At 39.7% G+C, this 19,527-nt stretch overlaps 1 protein-coding gene across 1 annotated transcript; it reads left to right on the top strand.

Annotated features, from left to right (window-relative positions):
* The first annotated feature begins 11,003 nt into the window (after positions 1–11,003).
* On the top strand, positions 11,004–14,764 carry homeobox100496651-provisional (pituitary homeobox 3-like [provisional]). Its single transcript, XM_002941764.5, has 3 exons — positions 11,004–11,088; positions 12,017–12,201; positions 13,801–14,764. The coding sequence occupies exons 1-3, from the start codon at positions 11,061–11,063 to the stop codon at positions 14,353–14,355; spliced, it is 768 nt and encodes a 255-aa protein (XP_002941810.1). The 5' UTR covers positions 11,004–11,060; the 3' UTR covers positions 14,356–14,764.
* The last annotated feature ends 4,763 nt before the right edge of the window (positions 14,765–19,527 follow it).

Genomic DNA, 19,527 nt, shown 5'->3' on the forward strand with positions numbered 1-19,527 from the left:
CCTATCATCATCAAGAGAACTTTAGACAGTTGAAAACCCTAAGAGCCCTCAATGCTACAAATAAAAAGTAACTATTGCAAAGAACTAAAAATATTCAGATTACGGTACTTGGGTAATGAAATGTATCACACTGTATTAAACAGTTTTAGTAAAAGCATTGACCACATCTTTATATACCGTAAACCTTAGTATATTTTTAATGGGAAAATAAATTAATTTTGAGTGTATTGTTTTGATTGTCCATTTAATGGAGAGATAAGAAAAAAGTGACATTTAGAGAATGACTTTCCAGATGGCAATTTGGATAAAGTAGGAGAATGTCACAATAAGAAGGCCAGGGAGAACAGGGTTAGGTGTTGGGCATACAAGATTAAGGGCAAAACATCTATAAAACATGCAAGCAAGCAGGAGGAGGTCACACATGTATTACAAACTGGAGAAAATTTTAGTTAAACATTTGAAAACCTTTCTGTAATTATTTTTTATAAAAATGGGATCAAAGCAGAAGAGTAAATTAACCTCCCAGGGACCCCACCAAAATAAATAAATAAATCTGGGACCTCTTCTCCACCAGCCTAATGCACATTCCCAGTACATATACATCCACTCCAGCTGCAGGGTCTTCTTATCCTATTGTGACTTAAAGTGCGACTAAAACAAATTTGAGTTCTAAAGAGAATACTATGGGGCTGATTTACTAATCCACGAATCCGAATGGGAAAAATTCGGATTGGAAACAAACATTTTGCGACTTTTTCGTATTTTTTGCGATTTTCTTATCATAAATTGTCGCAACTTTTTCGTAGCTGTTACGACTTGCGCGAATTGTCTTGACTTTTTCGTAGCCGTTACGATTACGCTCGTAAATGGCGGCAAAACTTTCAGACTTTGCATGATTTTGGAAGCCTCCCATAGGACTCAATGGCACTCTGCAGCTCCAACCTGGCCCAAGGAAAGTCTCCCATAGGGCTCAATGGCACTCTGCAGCTCCAACCTGGCCCAAGGAAAGTCACGATACTGAAGCTTGAATGAATCCGAAACTTTCGTACTCGGTGCGATGGCTACGAAAAAGTCGCGACAATTTGCGAAAAAGTTGTAACGGCTACGAAAAAGTCGCGACAATTTCCGAAAAAAACGCAAAATAACGATCATTACGAAAAAAACGCATTCGGACGCTTTTCGGACGTTCGTGGATTAGTAAATGTGCCCCTAGGAGTAGTGTGGCAAAATGCTTGAGATGCAAATAGTTGTGAACTTACAAGATTATCAGTAATGGTGGCTTACAGTTCCACAGAAGCCACTTGCTAACATACAGATTGACTTGCATTTAGAAAGCTTACAATAACCTCCATCCAGAGAAATAGAATAAGTGCACCCGGGGCCTTATTTATTAATTGCACAAATGCAAGTGATGGAGCCATAAGGCTAATGTCACACCAGGCGTAGGGCGTATATTTTCGGCAAGCGGAAAACCGCTTGCCGAAAATACCGCCATACATCTCCTACCTGTGCTTGCACTCGAACGAATGAGATACACTCGACTGCAGGCACATGTAGCCGTTATCCACATAAAAACACAAGAGAATGCAAAGTCTTGCTTTTTTATGCATATTTCAGCTACATGTGCCTGCACCCGAGCGTATCTCATTCATTCGGGTGCAGGCACAGGTAGGAGGCATATGGCGGTATTTTCGGCAAGCGTTTTAGGATGTGCATGTTAGGATTCATGTGCATGTTAGGATTCATTCACTGAGCACCTGTAGAATTTGTTCTTTAGCCATCTGATACAAGGCAGCCATAGGCAGGCACACCTTTCTATAATTTCTTAGGGTAAGAACCTACTGAGCAAGTTACTGGCAGGTGATAGATCTATGCTATCGCGGGCGAGTAACCGCTCCGAAAAAGGCTTTCCATCTGCAACAATAGAAGTCACCAATGGAAATCCCTTCACATCGCTTCGGTTTCCAAAGTTGTGAAGAAGTGTCCTCCTGCAGGCAACTTCACGCAACTTCAGAAACCGAAGCAATGCAAAGGGCTTTCCATCTGCAACTTCTATGTTGCCAGTGGAAAGCCTTTTCTTAGCGGTTACTCACCTGTGATGGCAGAGATCTGTGGCTGGCGAGTAACATGCTCCGTGGGTTCTTACCCTTATAATGCTCAGGCACATAATGCCTCAATCAGTATCCCTTTATGCTATCCAATGGGCTGTTTATCTTAAAATTAACAGTTTGCATCTAGCATTGTTTTTCAATTTCTTGTATTTTTTGTTTCTTAAGTGCCTCTCTCTATCAGTAAATGTAAAATGCAATCTACTTGCTGGTTTCAGCAAAGTCCAGCAGCCAGCAACCAATAAACAGATCAATTATGGTTCTTGATTTTTATATTGAGCCCGGTAAGTGTGTTCACAAAAAAAGCATTTCTTTACTTATTTTTATTCAAGCCACAAGGAATCCATGTTCTTTTAGGCTAATGCCCATGGGGCAGACTCTAGGCCTGTGGATAAACACATGCCAAGAATCAGCCTCTACACTGGTATAAGCCTTTTTCTGTGCTTGCACCGGAACCAATACGTCAACCCTGGTGCAGCCACATGAAGTGGATTATGGTACAGAACACAAAGTATGCATTTTGGGCCAAAACCCACTCTATGTGCTTGTACCAGGGCCAACACAATGGCCCTGGGTGTAGGCACAGGAAACCAGCTACGGCCAGTGCCGGCATTACAAATTCACCGGCAATATAAATGCCAGAAACCCTACCTATAATCCCTCCCTTCCCTGACTCTTTCCACAGCAGATCACCCCCTTTTATATAGAGGTCAACCTCTGCCCCGCCCATTTCCCCACCCCATGTTACCATTCCCCTGCCCTTTTCACCTATTTCCCTGCCTAGCTCACTCATTTCTTCATGCAAGGTGATGTCACCCGCCCTCAACCTAAAGGCCAGTATTTATAGCAAAAATAAGGGTGGCAACCCTAGTTTATCCACAGGACAAGAATCAGCCCCATGTGGCGCTAGCCTTACTTCCGCTGTCTCTTTAGGAGCCTCTTGTCTCAGCCGCACCTGTTTAGACAGGCAATTTACATGATGCAGTTAAAATGCCATACTGAATTTTTTATGGCTCTGTTGTCTCAGTTATGCTCACCTGTATGCTCTCATCAATATTCTTTTGTGCCTAATCCAAATCAAAAAGTCTTGACAGATGAGTGCTAGGAGGCATTTTACACAACAAAAAGCCTTCAAAGCTCTGGTTTCACATGCAGCATGGAAACTTTCTACTAATGAGAGGAATTCTACAAGGAAGTGATTTGTACCTGGCTAAATATAGGTGTCTGAATGGAACAGTGCATAGAACATTCTTTAATAGGAGCTCAAGATTCCAACTAATAATCTATAGTCTGATATATAACTAGTAAATTAGATGAACCTGGGATGGTTAAATCAGCTTCTCAGTTTCACAATCTTTGTGCAACTCGGAAAACAAAGTGACGTGTGTGCCTTCCCACCGTTGGTTCACTTTATTGCCGGTGGGAAGGCATTTTGGGAAGATTAGTCGCCAGTGGTAGCCAGGGGCGCTTCTGCCATTAGGCGAGTTGAGAAACTCGCCTCAGGCGGCAGAAGCACCCCAGTTACCAGGGGCGGCAAAAAGCCGCTCCTGGTAACTTTTAGAGCCGAATTTCCGTTTTTTAAACCGGAAATTCGGCACTTCTAGTGCAGAGAGCGCGATATGCCCAGAATCACCCCTGGTGGTAGCTGAGATTTAACCGCCAGTGACTAATATTCCCATGTGTCCTAAAAAAACTTGAATTTTAGTTATGATTCAAAAACGTGAATGTCTGGTATTTATTAAGACAAACTAGAATGTAAAGCTTGTGAGTTTCTATAAAAAGTCAATAGGAGTTGTCCGAGGCAAAATCAAGCCATATTTTCAATTTGAGATATTCGAGTTTTATTTGAGTTTGTAAACTAGAAAATTTGAGGTATTAAAGTTCTTTTAATCACACAAGTTTACCACATTAACAAATAAACAAGCATTCGATATGCAAATTTATTAGATTTAGGAAAACAAAAAAAACAAATATCTAGTACAGGTATGGGATCCCTTACCCGGAAACCCGTTATCCAGAAAGTTCCTAATTACGGAAAGGCAATCTCCCATAGACTCCATTATAAGCAAATAATTCTAATTTAAAAAAAAAAAAAAAATTTTCTCTGTAATAATAAAACAGTACCCTGTACTTGATCCAAAATAAGACATAATGAATCCTTATTGGAGGCAAAACAATCCTAGTGGGTTTATTCAATATTTAAATGATTTACAGCAGACTTAAGTTATAGAGATCCAAATTACGGAAAGATCCATTATCTGGAAAACCCCAGGTCCCGAGCATTCTGGATAACAGGTCCCATACCTGTATAAGTAAATAAGGAGCAACTGGACTTGCCGAGTAATCATGAAGATGTTACAGTACTCATCCGAGCAGCTTCTTCAGTAGTAAGTAATGAAATGTCTGCAATGATTACTCAGCATGTGAGCAATATCAGGACCTGGATGAATGAAAATCTTCACAGTAAAAAAAAAAAAAATGTTTTTCTAGAGAAAGCAAATAAAATTTAAGCAACTTTCCATTATACATTAATAACACATATTTCATGATTTTACATTTGTAAATGTAATTTCTAAATGCTTAAAAGCAGTATCTGTTTGTCCCTCGTGGATCACAGCTATTTTAATTGCATGCTTCTGTAAAACAGCTGGAGCCAGTATGTCTATGAAGATTCTCATTCATCCAGGTCATGATATACAGTATCTAGTAGAATTAAGTCTAAAGTCTCCAGCATTGGAGAGAATAGCATGGACATATCTGGACATAAACTGCATTTAGTAGCCAGTACATCTAAAAATAACACTGAAATCACTGAAATTGTGTTCAACATTGGAAAATGGATCAGAATTAATTTTTTTTTCATTATTTAAAGTTTTCAAAGTGGGGAGTTTTGGTAGCACACCAAAGCAAACTAAAATATAAGCAGAATGGAAGTGTGACTAATCTGGCCACTTCTACTACAAAAGAGGGGATTGCTTTAGGCTAATGCCAGATGTGGCGTTTGGTGTATATTTTCGGAAAGCCGATAATCGCTTGCCAAAAATAGCGCCATACGCCTCCTACCTGTGCCTGCACCCGCGCCCGAATGAATGAAATACGCTCAGGTGCAGGCACATGTCTAGGTACTCTGTTTCATTTGTCTGTGCAAGTGCACACATTTAAAAAAAACAAGCTTTTTCAGTTACAAGGTTATGATAATAAAATTGCCAAGTCAGAAAGAAAAGGGCAGAGGCACCTTGTTATTTGGGAGTGAACTTATTATGTTAATCAGTTTAGGGGACTTCTAAAAAAAATCTCCTAAAGTTATTAGCAAGGACTGTTTGTCTGCTAATAAACGGTCATGGTAGTTGGAGGATAGAGCGCGCCAAATGGAGAGTAGCAGCGTGTCAGTGAGGCGCGAAATTGCAGTCCCCCCCCTTCCGACATGAGTGCACACCCAGTGAGGCGCGAACTTGTGACGTCATAGGTGTGCATGCGCAAACTACCGGGCGCCGTGTAATGGATGAAGACCGGGAAGCTAGGGAGAAGCCTGCTTACCTCATGGAGGAAAGCTGGTGTATGGCACTTGTCTCCTCGGCTTGTTAGGGACACCTAGCTCTGCTAAATGGAACTGCCTGGACAGACGTCCGGTAACCTTAGAATTTTGTGGTTATACAGAGAGGGATGTCCCACGGAGTGGGCTGACACATACAGTAAAGAAGTGTTACTGGCTTTGGTCTCACCCCTGTTGTCAGCGCTATTCGCTGATCGATGTGGTCCTTGTGCAGAACCTCTGTAGAGGCTAGTCCTAACCTCCTGTGATGAGGACACTTGAAAAACTATTCCTAGTCCTATTGGCTAAGCAAGGGGGTAAAAGGAGAGAGGGAGAAGCAACAGTTCTGACATCACTGCAGTGTCCTGCCTCCTGGTAGGAGGGGCCCTTTACCCCACTGTTCCTGTGTCCCCCTAGACGTAAGAGAAAAAGGGTCATTGAATAATAAATCTGACTACAGACTGGTGGCATGCTGAAGTAAATGCTAAATGAGGTTGTTTTCTCTGGAAATACGGTGCTTGCTAAGGGACATGATTACTCTGTACATTAGAGGGGATTATAGACAGATGGGGATGTTTTTTATTCCCATAAAAACAATCAGTGCACCAGAGGCCACCCCTTTAGATTGGAGGAACAGAACTTTAATTTGAAGCAGTGTAAGTGGTTTTTCACGGTGAGGGCAGTGAGGTTGGAGAATGCCCTTCCTAGTGATGTTATAATGGCAGATTCTGTTAATGCATATAAGAGGGGCCTGGATGATTTCTTGAACAAGCATAGTATCCAATGCTATTGTAAAATCTACAGTTAGTACTGATGTTGGTATATATGGTTTATGTATGTGAGTGTATAGATTGGTAAGTATAGGTTTGTGGGTGCTGGGTTTACTTGGATGGGTTGAACTTGATGGTCTTTTTTCAACCCTATGTAACTATGTAACAATGTAGGTAGACATACACCATACTGTAAACTATTGCATTTTTAAATTTTGTGTATATAGCTGCAATCACTGCTGCTTTAAGAGCTCTGTTGAAAACGTAATATCTGGCGTAATATCTGGCATTCAGATGGCGATCTTTTCCTTATTTATCTTATTTATTTTACACAGCTTTTTACTCCGTTTTTTTCGGAGAATTAGTTTTACACAGCATAATAAATATGCCCCTTAATGACTAAAGGTGGCTATACACGGGTCTATAAAAGCTGCCAATGGTCTTATCAGCACATGTATGGGGCCCTCCAATAGGCCTGTCTGGCTGAAAATGGGCTAGATGTTGATTGCACGGGTTTAAAAATCCTGTTGGGATGAGGAGTGCATTGGCGCATAAACAATCAGATCAATTCAGTATTGCAGATGCAAGAAGGGCATATCACGGAAAGATCTGCTCATTTAAGGGAAGTGCCCTAAACAATTGTGTTCTGTCAGTTTTCAAGTTGTGCTAAAATTGCCAAGCCACCATACCACGTCATGGTAAATCCAATAATATTTTGTAAATGTAGCTCTAAATTTTTAAAGAACCAAATAAATACTATATTATATTTAATTAGTTTATGTACAGATTTTAATAGAGGACAGAAAGTACAACGCTCAATTCACAATGATTTTATACAAAACAGCACCATCTTGTGGTCAACACATATGAACACAATCATACCATAAATGATGATGGATCAAAGGTACAGTAGAACCCCCAATTTTATATTTCTGGGGGGTAGCGGGGGCAGAATTAAAATGGCGTAAATTGTGTGCAAACATAAAATACGAAAAATACGCTGCTTGTCTGTATGAGACCATGAAAAAACAATTCCAGGAATCCGGAATTTCGTAAATCTTGGTATGTAAAATTGTGGTTCTGCTGTATAAGAGTTTTTAATTATACTTGACCGAACAACTGGGTATTTACTGACTTACTTCTACAAACAAATCTTCTGAATTTTAGGGGCCATTTACTTTATCTCAGGGCACAAGTGCTAGAGCCTGGGGTAAGCTGCGCTCTGCAGGCACAGCTAGCCCTTTTTCTTACCGCCTGTCTCTGGGCTTACATGCCTCCCCCCCCCCCATCCTCCCTCTTGAAGGTGCTTGATCCAAGGCCAGAGACCTGTGCCTATTTACACAATGCAGATGGTTATTTCTCATAAAAAAACACTAGGCCCCAATATGATGTTTTGCACTGTCCCCAGATGTCACATAGAATAGAAGAATGCACTGCTCTTCATCCTAAACTAGAAAAGACCTTACTTAATACAGATATTGGATAGCCAATTTCTTTTATTAATTTTGAACTAATTTTGAATAAAGGCAGTACTTTATTCAGGCAACATTCCACAGGCCTTTGCTCTCCTAAACAGAGCATAGAGTCCTATGTCTATTTCCACTATTCCCCACACTATGTGCAAAGTGCAAAAATAGCTTTTTTTTTTGCACTTTGCACACTGAGTGGGGCATTGTAAATGAGCCCTAATGAGTCAGGATACACTCTATTGCAAATGCACACAGTCCTGGACAGACAAAGCTAAGAGACACAATGGGGTAGATTTATCAAAATGCAAGTTTAGAGCTTAATTCATCAAAACTCACCCATGTTCTATTCATTCCTATGGGATTTTTAGAAGGGTATTTATCAATGGGTGAAAGTTATAACTCATGATTTGATTAATAAGCTTCTAAAAATCCCATAGGAATGAATAGAATGTGGGCAAATTTTTATGTATTAAGCTCTAAACTCACATTTTGATAAATCTGCCCTAATATGTCAACACAGCACTATTAGAAACATAGTTCGGCTCAGAGGTTAGTGATTGTATTCACGGGGGCAGGTCTCTAATAGATCGCCAACCTCAATAAATTACAGTTTTCTTCATCTGTCTTACTTACTAGTATTCCCATAGACTTTACTGGAAGGCAAGTTGAGACTTGTATCAAAAAAGTCTCAGATTTAAATCACCTCTGTTATTGTTCCCAATCATTTATTGTTATTTTTAATTACCTCATTAGAGGTGGTACATTTTCTTTGGGGTTTTCAAGTGTGACAGGGTTTTTGTGCATTTGAATAATAATGCTAAGATACAGGAATTAACAAACTAAGTAGCATTTGTCAGACTAATGCAATATGGGGTTGATTTTGAAAAGATACCAGAAAATAGAACATGTACAGCTTAATAAACATGCAATTTATTTTCATGAGTTTTAGAAATAGGTCCATATATGCATTAATAAACAAAACTGTAACATAAACTATAAGGAAATAAAAAAGACTAGACACCTAATCATTAGACCTAAATTTCTGCAGGAATGCTACATACTTTTGCCATGTCTCCTGGTTACACATTTATTGCAAGGCAGCTTTGTATTTAACATATACTCTATGCAGGAAAGAAATACAGGGCTCAAATGTTTCCCTAGTATCCAAGGTTCACATGCAAAAAAATTGCCAGGGGATTCTATGTCACACTCCACTTGTATGCAGACAGTCTTTGTGACCCAATGAGGCAGTGCAATACGATTCTGTGAGCAGCAGCCACAAATCAGGGCTAACAAGATGCATAGCTGGCAAAAAATAAGCCACTTTTGCATCTGTTTTTTGCATTAAGCACACACCACCCTTATTCTAAAACTAATCTTGCAAAGGAAAAAGGAAAACATTTAAATCTGCAGACTACTGTGGCAAAGACCCCAAGCAAAGCCCCCAATATTGCAGATGCTAAAGTGAACAAAATTGCCCCTATTGCCCTAGAGGTCTCTGTCAAGTAAGTGTCAGACTTTTCTTTCCACAGTGACAAATTCATACTTTTGATTTTAAAAATGCACATTTGTCAATTTTTCTTACACACTTCCTGCTGAATTGGTTGTGATGTCTGCAATATTGTCAGTATTTTGTCTTTTCAGAAATACTTTAGATGTTAATATAAAAAAATGATGTTAGTGTGAAAAGTATAATCTTCTACCTGAAAGCTTATGTTTAGGCCTGACGCAGCAGTCCTCATTCACTGAGGAGCCACACAAAATTGTTTCAGGCAGTTTGCATAGGCTCTCATAGGAGGACAGCTGGGACTGTTGAAGGAGACCAGGCAATTTTTTTTCCAGTATAGCAATATCTGATTAAGAGCAGGCAAGTTGCTCACTTTAAGATCTAATGATCAGATAAGATATATTTCCTCACAATATTTGTGCATTCTAAAAATGTTTAAAAATAAGATCTAGTTGCCCCATTTGCTGTATATGGGAATTGTATAAAAGACTTGAGTGTGTTTTTAGGTGAAAATTACTTGAGCTGGCATTTCCTGCTATTTTCCTAGGAAGCTATGGAATGACCTTAGACATTCCAAGGAGGCATTTTTAGTATGGAAAAAATGGTGCAGGCAAATTATCTAAAACCACATGTACTTGGGTGGGTCAGATAAAAACCTTGTCATTCAACAGCACAAGATTTTGTATGACCTTACATCCCTACAGCTGTAATTCAAATAAGATGGTGATTTTTGTTCCTGCATCCGACATTCACTGTATTTCTATGAAAAGAAAAGGGTGCATTGTGATCCAACTCCATCCTACAGAATATCCTGTGTAATTTAGTTTTTTGTTTTGTTGTCAGAATTTGATATTAGCAAAAGCAGCCTTGTGCTGCTCCTAAGTGCACCATTTAAGAAACTAATTAAAATAATATAAAAGTATTATATAATTATTTTGTGTCTGCCATGTAAACCTGCACGCAAGCCCAAACTTGCAGCCCCAGACTACATTGAGACACACCTGCAGCACACAGTGCACAGTAGTGTTTTTTTGTTTCTCCGGCTTTGAAACATACTATATCACATTAACATATTTCTCTCAGTAAAGCTCTACAATTGTCTAAAAACATAATTAATACAAGTAGTGCAATGTCACTATTTATTTATTAATGTCACTTTTTATTTGCATTTTCTGTTTATTTCTTCTAAATTATAAGTAGCATTTTAATAATAAGCAACATAGATGTATTGATTAATCACAACTGCCATTGTGGTAATTTGGGGTTTTACGGAAAAAAAGCTGGATTCACCAGTAAAAAATAAGTATAACAAAATAAGCATCTGCAAGATGAGTTGTTGTTGTTTTCTTTTTAAGACAATGGTGATGTGTATTACAATATAAATGTCTGCAGGATTGTACAGTGCTGGGCATTTCAAAGAGTCCAAATTGTGTATTGACTAACTTAAGGAACAAAAGGCATTTGGGGGCTCAGTGTCAATGTCACTTGGTAAGATTGCAGTCCATTAGAATAATACAGGAGCAGACACATTTCACTTTTACACATATAATACATTTGCATAGTGGAGACCCTGGAGTCTAATGGCTATAAAAGCAGCATCATGTTCCACATGTCAGTACTGAAAGGTTACCATTGAAGAGCATTTACACAGAAAGCTTGGCGAAGAAGCTGGAGATGGATGTGGGCAGAGAGAAAATCCAAGGTAAAAAGCCAAACATATTCTATATAACTTGATGGCATTATGTATGCAGATATTTCCTTTGTTGGAGACCTAGACTGATAGGGATATTTAAAATGTAAACTTAACTTATTTATAAGCTGTGATTATCTTCCATTTATCAATTTTTGTGTGCCCAAAACATTCTTTCTCTGTATATCACCTACCTCTGCTAAGGCACAAATAAATACATCTGTTGCAAATGAATTGCATTGTTGTATTGCAAAGTATAGGCATGCACCACAGATTCTATATGTAAACTGGAAATGAAGGTCTGGTCACTGTCAGTTTACTGGAAGCTAAATACTAGTTATAAAGGGGTGTAATGGCTTATTAATATTGTTTGATCTTTTAATGTTTTTTTTGCAGTTAATAGTTAATACAAGATATATGATGTATGGCTACAAATATTAACATTACATTTACTCCGCATCATAATACAACTAGTAATAGAATTTAAAGAGATACACATAACTACTGTATAGTACCGACTAGTGAGACCGTTACTAATTATTATGTAAATGATGACTTTTGGGGCATAAGGAGTGCAGATCATGTAATTTTGGTAGTATTTTATTTGTTTTCTTATTTTTTTAAATGTTTCACAGCACGGCCTGCTTGCTGACAGCAATAGCTGTGTGGTGTTCTAATCCATAATTAATGTGGCTACAAGGGCAAAATATGCTTCTTATCAGTAAGCTATAGCACCCAGTGCAACCATCCATCATTCCACCAACTTTATAAAAAAAAAGCTTAGTTTATTGCTATGGATTTCTGGAATGGGCAAAATATTTCCACGTTACTACACATCCTTCACAAATGTTAATGCCCTTCTGTAAGGTTCAGACAAGCAGCCAGACAGATAATTACAAAAGAATATATATTTTGTGACAAAAGTCCTATTATTTTGCAGACAATGATACCCAAGAAAGAGGTAGTTTCAACCGCCTCCATGGAAAGACAAGAAGGAGAAGGACTGTATACAGCCAAACCCACCTTGACCTCTTGCTTAGCACATTTAATAAAGACCCATATCCTGGAATCACAGTAAGAGAAAGACTGTCACAAATAACTGGCATACATGAATCCCGAATCCAGGTATGTTATGGCGCTGGAATGTGAAATAAGTAATAGTTATGAGACCTGTAGCCATTTACAAATTTTTAGAAAGCTAAGATGCTTAAAACATACTGCTCTACTAGATGTAGCATGCAAAATGACTCTTCCTTGTTCCTCTGTGTATGATAATTAAAAATATATGTGTTCCAGGTCCATGTTTAAATATATAATTCCATATATAATGCATATATATATATATATAATCCCATAGTTTAAAACAATTTATAATTATTGATAATATCCTTTAATTATTTCTTAATGATCTCGGAGATAAAAGTAAACATGATTAGACCAAAGCAAATAAAGTAAACATGATTAGACCAAAGGCTGCACAGAAAGCTAGAATGCACTAAATTACAAGTTACACATAATTCTGCACCAATGCAAGTTAAGTACTGGATTATTTGTATACTATGATTAACCATGTGATATGTATTGTTCATAAACTCTTGATTGAATTTTATTTTGCACTGTGTATATCTATATATCTATATATATATATATATATATATATATATATATATATAATGATTCTTTTTCCTTGGAGCCTATGCTGGGTAAGCATGAAACGCGTTATATACATTGGGTACCAGTAGTTTCTTTCTTTTATTGATTTTGCATTTCAAAAAAAAGGAGGGGGGGATACAGAAAAGAGAAGAGGGAGGGGGGGTTCAACGTTTTGTTACAATATTCATTGTCAAGTACTTCTAGACAGGGTTAACAGCAAGTTTTGCTATGCAAAGGTATTAAAGTACAATATATAACCATTACATCATATACATTTTGTCAGTGTTTTGGTTCCTAATCTTAGGGGTTTGTCATGTTTCAGTTCTATTTTCTCATTTTAGCAGGTTCAGCCATGGTTTCCAAGTGTTATGGTATTGATGAACCTTATTGTGTATCAGGGCAGTAATTTCTTCTAGTTTCCTAGTGGGTACCAGTAGTTTTAATGGATTGTAATAAAGAAAAAAAATGTAACTTAAAAAAGCATTGGTGCAGAATTATATGTTATGGTTATTTTCCTTTTTGACCAGCACAACGAGTGTAATGCAAGTGGGGCTTAGCCCCTGCGTGTTTATTCAAAAAATAGCAGCCCCGCTTGCATTACACTCGTTGTGCCAGTCAACTATTTTTTGCTGGACTGTGCTGGGAGTGCCGACTATCTGGGCTGTGCACCGAGTAAGAATCTTTGGAGGAGGTAATGGTGTGCTGGGTGAACTTTCTTTGTTGTATTTTCCTTTTTGGCCACTAGAGGATATTTTGCACTGATGTATGTCATGGATTCACAGCATGTATAACATATAATGATTTTTCCAAGGACTGCCCTTTATTAATCTTAATCTTAAAAGTGTCTAATTTATATTTTTCAAATGAACAAAGACACACAAATCATCCCCTTTTATATTCAGCAAAACCAGACCAAGGAATACAGACAAAACCTGACAGACCTGCTACATTATAATTAAACTGTATTCAGTATAATTGTGAGAAATATCACAAGTCTCTTGGATTCTATAAACAATTGTTGCTGGAAAATTAAATTCTATAGTAACACCATGATCCACTTTTGCATTTCAGGTCTGGTTCCAAAACAGGAGAGCCAGGAAGAACAAGAAAAGTGTACAGGAAAGAGAAAATGTACATAGCACAAATGAATGGCATCAATGCAATACTATTTTTAAAACCAACACAACATCCCAGGCTGAGTGGATTTCTAAGAACAATGGACATTATGAAAAGCAGGAATTTGGCTTTGGAGATTACTCTGATACCTCATACGCTTACACCTGCTCCTCCAAACCCAATGCACTTGGTTTGCCTCTTCCACTTCAGTGGTCAAAACCTGTGCCGGCACCATTGAACCATCTGTCCTCAGTATATCCACCAATATTATCTGATAGCAGAACACAGCAATGTCAAGTATTTATCCAGCACATATCTAGACCTTCTGCCAGCTTTCTGCATTCAAAAGATTATGTACAAAAGTCAGTGTTTGTCAGTCCAGCAGAGTCTGTTTCTTATGGCATGATGCAAGAATGGTCCTTGGAACAGATGTTGGAAGAATTTCAGCCTTGCTGGACAGAGGTGGCAGATGATTTAATTGGTGATAAAAACTGTCATTCAGTGCAATAAAGAAGAGAGTACTTACAATTTTTCACCTAGAGCTTATTCTAATAATGTATGTTAGGTAAAAGTAACATTAGTGCAAATAAGTGAAAAGGTTTGTACAGGTCTAGTCACCCGAATCAACCAGTGGGTAGCATTGGTTACCTGTTTAAAAGCAAATATCTTACTGGTTGCTAAGGGTTAATGCACCTGTGTAGACATTGTGGCTTTTATTACATATGGGGGTAGGTATGTGTCTAATCTCTTATTCATATTGAAAGATATTATTGATAGCACCAAAACTTTGCAGTCTATAGTGCAAGAACATTATCTAACAATAACTGGTGTCACAGTTTAGAAAAGGCTGTGGTATTACCCATATAGTGATACTGCAGAATATATTGAAGTTTTATAAATAAAGATATTTTTACATTCATTTTTTGCTAATTTTTCTCCCTATTAGTTTTGCTGTGCTATAATAATATAGATCCCTTGCACGGGAAAAAATGTTTGTTCCAGATTTCAGTTTATTTAAACAAGTTGTTTTGTAGCCATGGGAGAAAGCTTTAGCATTAGGGCTATTGGACCCACATTTACATAGCAGATAGCAAATGTATTGTTTAAAATAATAGTTTTAGTATTAAAAAAATAAATAGGGGTAAGATGTAATTCATAGTGCTCTAACACCTATAGACCAATCAATATTTTATTTGCAGATCTAAAAAGGGTGTTTTATGTTAAGATGGCCATACAGGGGCACATTTGAGCTGCCAATTTAGGCCCCTTCAATACAAGTCAGAAGCTTATTTGCCCACACATGGGGCCCATCGATGGACCTGGCCAACTGCAATCTGCCTAAAAATTGAGCAGATATCAATCTGAAAATCCCATCTAATGAATACTGTTGTGGAATTTTAAAAGACAGGAATTCTCTGGAGGTAGAATTGAAGTTTATTGATACAGAATGTGGATTCTGAACAGAAGATAGTCAGAATAAAGCACATAAGGATTGGAGGGTTTTTATACCCTCTTACAAACATAGTTGTAGCAGGCTCTGTAGAAGGGAGTTTTAGGGAGTTAACTGTGGGGTAGAACAAAGTCTTGAGAATCAAAAAGGAGTTTCAGGATTGTGTCCTTGCAGCTGGGCTGTATGACCGCAAAATATTACCCATTGCTCAGGATGCACTGTGAAATGCAGGGTACCTTAAAACTGCCCATGAAGTATGTCATGGGCAACTTGAAACCATACTATCCTCTGAATGGGTGCACAGCTCTGCAGGTTAACCACTGCTGTGTTGGTGTGTAGATGCAGTCCTCATGCTATGGCCTCCATATGACCTATTAGGTGACTTAATTGACTTTATTAGCCCGACTAGGCCTAGCATATTGGTGGCCAAATCAGGCCCAGGAGCAAATGAGCAGATCTGTCCATGTAGGACTACCTTTACTGTAGAGGAAAAGCTGGCATGAAAAGCCTTTTAAAAGGAAAAATGTGATCACTAAACAAAACATTTTTAAAGGGTAAAATGAAGGTATGACCACATAATTCAAACAAAGAGCACAATACAAGCAAATAAAGTAGATAATCTGCGCTCACAAATAGTAGTATATTTTGTGCAAAGTATTTAAAGTAAAATAACTTTTAAATATAGTCATGAAATACATGTAATTGATTTATTTATCAGGATAATTAAAATGCAGATAGAGGGGCTTTCAGGTTATCAGATTCCAATAAAGCTCCATTCTTGTCTACAAATTATACACTTCCCATTCATTTAGGCTTGAACTAGCCTGGACTTGCTTAGCAGCCTTTCTTGGCATGGATATAGCCTCAGCAGACCATGTTTCTGTCAGTATTTCATCTCTATCTTATTTTGCCAACCTGGTAATAACTGAATATTTTAAGTAAGCAGACATTATGTTACTTGGTTTTGCTCAAAGTACTTTATGTATGTATGTATATCTTGATTTACAAAGCGCTACTTATGTACGCAGTGCTGTACAGAATAATACATTAATACAAATGAGGTTATTAAGATAATAGATAAATACAAAGTATTACAATAAACACAAATAAATAAAGGATACAGTTGCAATAAGATAAGAGTTAAAGACACAAGAGGATGGAGGTCCCTGCCCCATAGAGCTTACAATCTATATGGGAGGGTAACTTACAGACACAAGTAGGCAAATATAAGTGCTGTAGGTCACAGTGGGTGACACTACAATATAAGTCCTAGTTTCCAGATCAGGTGCTGGGTGAGTGCTCCAAAAGGTAGTCTTTAAGTTTAGTTTTAAAAAGACTGAGGGAGGATTCTCTTCGGAGGAAATCAGGGAGGGCATTCCAAATGTAAGGGGCAGCAAGGCAAAAAGGTTTAAGGTGAGAAACAGCAGTAGTACCGGGGGGCGCAAACAAACGATTGCTCTGCGAGGAACAAAGGAGTCGGCCAGGAATGTACAGAGACACAAGAGAAGAGATGTAGTGAGGAGCAGAAGAATGGAGGGCTTTAAAGGTTAAGAGAAGGAGTTTGTAAAATATTCTTTGTTTAATAGGAAGCCACGATAAGGACTTTAGCAGGGGAAGGGCCTGAACTCTGCTGGATGAGAGGAGGAGAATTCTGGCAGCAGTATTTAATATAGACTGTAGGGGGAAAGATGGGAGTTAGGGAGGCCGGTTAGTAGCAGGTTACAGTAGTCCAGTCGGGATAGTATGAGAGCATGCATGAGCAGCCTAGCTGTTGCAGTAGAAAGAAAGGGACGGATTTTGGCAATATTGCGCAAGAAAAAGTGACAGGTTTTGACAGTGGTGTTAATATGGTCAGAGAAGGAGAGACAGGAGTCAAAGATCACACCCAAACAATGTACCAAATCGACGGGGTTGATGAGGGTGCCATGAATAGAGATAGAAAAGGGGGATGGTAGGACCAGGCTTAGGCAGAGAGATCATTAGTTCAGTTTTTGTTAGGTTCAGTTTGAGTTTGAGTATCAGTTTCAACTGTTAACGAAGGGGTCGAAAAGTAAATTTGGATATCATCAGCATACAGATGATATTTAAAGCCAAATGAACAGATAAGATTTCCCAAAGATAGCGTGTAGAGGGAGAACAACAACAGCTCAAGTACAGAGCCTTGGGGTACCCCCACATTAAGAGGAACTGGAGATGAGGTTTTGTTAGCATAGCAGTGAATGAACGGTTAGAAAGGTAAGAAGAGATCCAAGATGCAGCCTGACTACGGATACCAATCGAATGCAGAATTTGCATCAGGAGGGAGTGGTCGACCGTATCAAATAGATCTAGGAGGATTAGTATAGAAAAGTGACCTTTGGCTTTGGCAACCTGGAGATCATTCGTAACTCTGCACATGGCCGTCTCAGTAGAGTGCGCAGGGCGAAAGCCAGATTGCAGCGGGTCCAATAGATTATGGGCATTAAGAAAGTTAGTAATATGGGAGAAGACAATACGCTAGTGCTGGGCGGTATACCGGTAAAAACCGATCACCGTTTTTTTTTTTGAAACCGATATGAATTTTCTACATACCGGTGTGCTGAATACTTCCGGGTGCGCACGTGACGTCAGCGCGCACGTGACGTCAGCGCGCACGTGACGTCAGCGCGCACACTCTACAAAAGCGCCATCGCTAGGACGCATTCAGAGTCGGATACCAATGTGAGCTGTCGGGGGGGGGTGCCTGGCCAGTAATTATATTTTATGTGAAGGGGATGGGGTTGTGTTTGGAGGGGATGGGGTTGTGTTTGGGGGGGTGGGGTGGGGGGTTATATTTATGTGAAGGGGATGGGGGGTGTTTGGGGTGGGGGTGGGTGGGTTATACTTATGTGAAGGGGATGGGGTTGTGTTTGGGGGGGGGTGGGATGGGGGGTTATATTTATGTGAAGGGGATGGGGGGGTGTTTGGGGTGGGGGTGGGTGGGTTATACTTATGTGAAGGAGATGGGGTTGTGTTTGGGGGGGTGGGATGGGGGGTTATATTTATGTGAAGGGGATGGGGGGGTGTTTGGGGTGGGGTGGGGGGGGTGTGTGCGGATGGGGGGTGTTTGGGGTGGGGGGTGTGTGCGGATGGGGGGGTGTTTGGGGTGGGGGGGGTGTGCGGATGGGGGGGTGTTTGGGGTGGGGGGGTGTGTGCGGATGGGGGGGTGTTTGGGGTGGGGGGGTGCGAGCGGATGGGGGGTGGGGGTGTTGCGTGCGGATGGGGGGGTGCGTGCGGATGGGGGGGGTGGGGGGGGTGCGTGCGGATGGGGGGGTGTTTGGGGTGGCGGGGGGTGCGGGTGGCGGGTGTTTGGGGTGGTCACCTAATCATGCATGGGGGAAAAAAAATACCGTCAAATACCGTGATACCGATATAATTTTGAAAAATACCGTGATATAAATTTTTGGTCATACCGCCCAGCACTACAATACGCTCTAAGATTTTGGAGCCAAGCAGTAGAAGCGAGACAGGACAGTAGTTAGAGAGGCAGGATGGGTACAGCGTGGCCTTTTTAAGGAGAGACTTGACACAGGCCTGTTTGAAAGAGGAGGGGAAACTTCCAGAAGTCAGAGAAGAGTTGAAGATGTGAGTAAGAGCCAGCAGCACTGTGTTTAATCAGAGAAGGCATGCGGTCTAGAGATCAAGTGGTGAGGGGAGCCGGTAATAGAAGCCGGGAGACTTCAGAGACAGTTACAGGACCAAAAGAGCTAAGACAAGCAGAAGGGGGCAGAGGAAGGAGGAGCTGGTTGGTATTAATAGAGGGTGGAATTTGATTGCGGATAGACTCCACTTTGTTCATGAAATCAGCAAAGTCCAAGGGAGAGTGCATAAAGTGAGTTTATGGAGTCTGCGAGGGACGCAGAAGGGTATTGAATATAGAAAACAGGCGTTGCGGGTTGGATTTATTATTGTTTATAAGGGTATTGTAGTATTCCTGTTTAGCCTCGACAAGGCAGAGTTGAGGCAGGTCAATAGGAATTTATAATGAATAAAGTCCGCTTGTGTACGGGATTTCCTCCACATACTTTCCGCAGAACTCGCACAGGAGTGTAGGAATTTGGTGTGTATATTCAGCCAGGGGCGGGGGTTTTAAACCCGAGTACGCTTAGGCTGAAGGGGTGCAAATGAATCAATGGTGGAGGCTAGTATACTGTTGTACTCGCTAACCAGGGTATCAGGGTCAGAAATCTCATTAAAGGAAGAGAGACTGGACC

This window comes from Xenopus tropicalis, chromosome 7, assembly GCF_000004195.4.
Source record: "Xenopus tropicalis strain Nigerian chromosome 7, UCB_Xtro_10.0, whole genome shotgun sequence".
Lineage (NCBI taxonomy): Eukaryota > Metazoa > Chordata > Amphibia > Anura > Pipidae > Xenopus > Xenopus tropicalis.

Excerpts from the sequence above, each read along its gene's own strand:
- homeobox100496651-provisional (XM_002941764.5), top strand. The coding sequence starts at position 11,061 with ATGGATGTGGGCAGAGAGAAAATCCAAG. Across the intron at positions 11,089-12,016 it reads GGGCAGAGAGAAAATCCAAG|ACAATGATACCCAAGAAAGA; the intron begins GTAAAAAGCCAA and ends ATTATTTTGCAG. Across the intron at positions 12,202-13,800 it reads TACATGAATCCCGAATCCAG|GTCTGGTTCCAAAACAGGAG; the intron begins GTATGTTATGGC and ends TTTGCATTTCAG.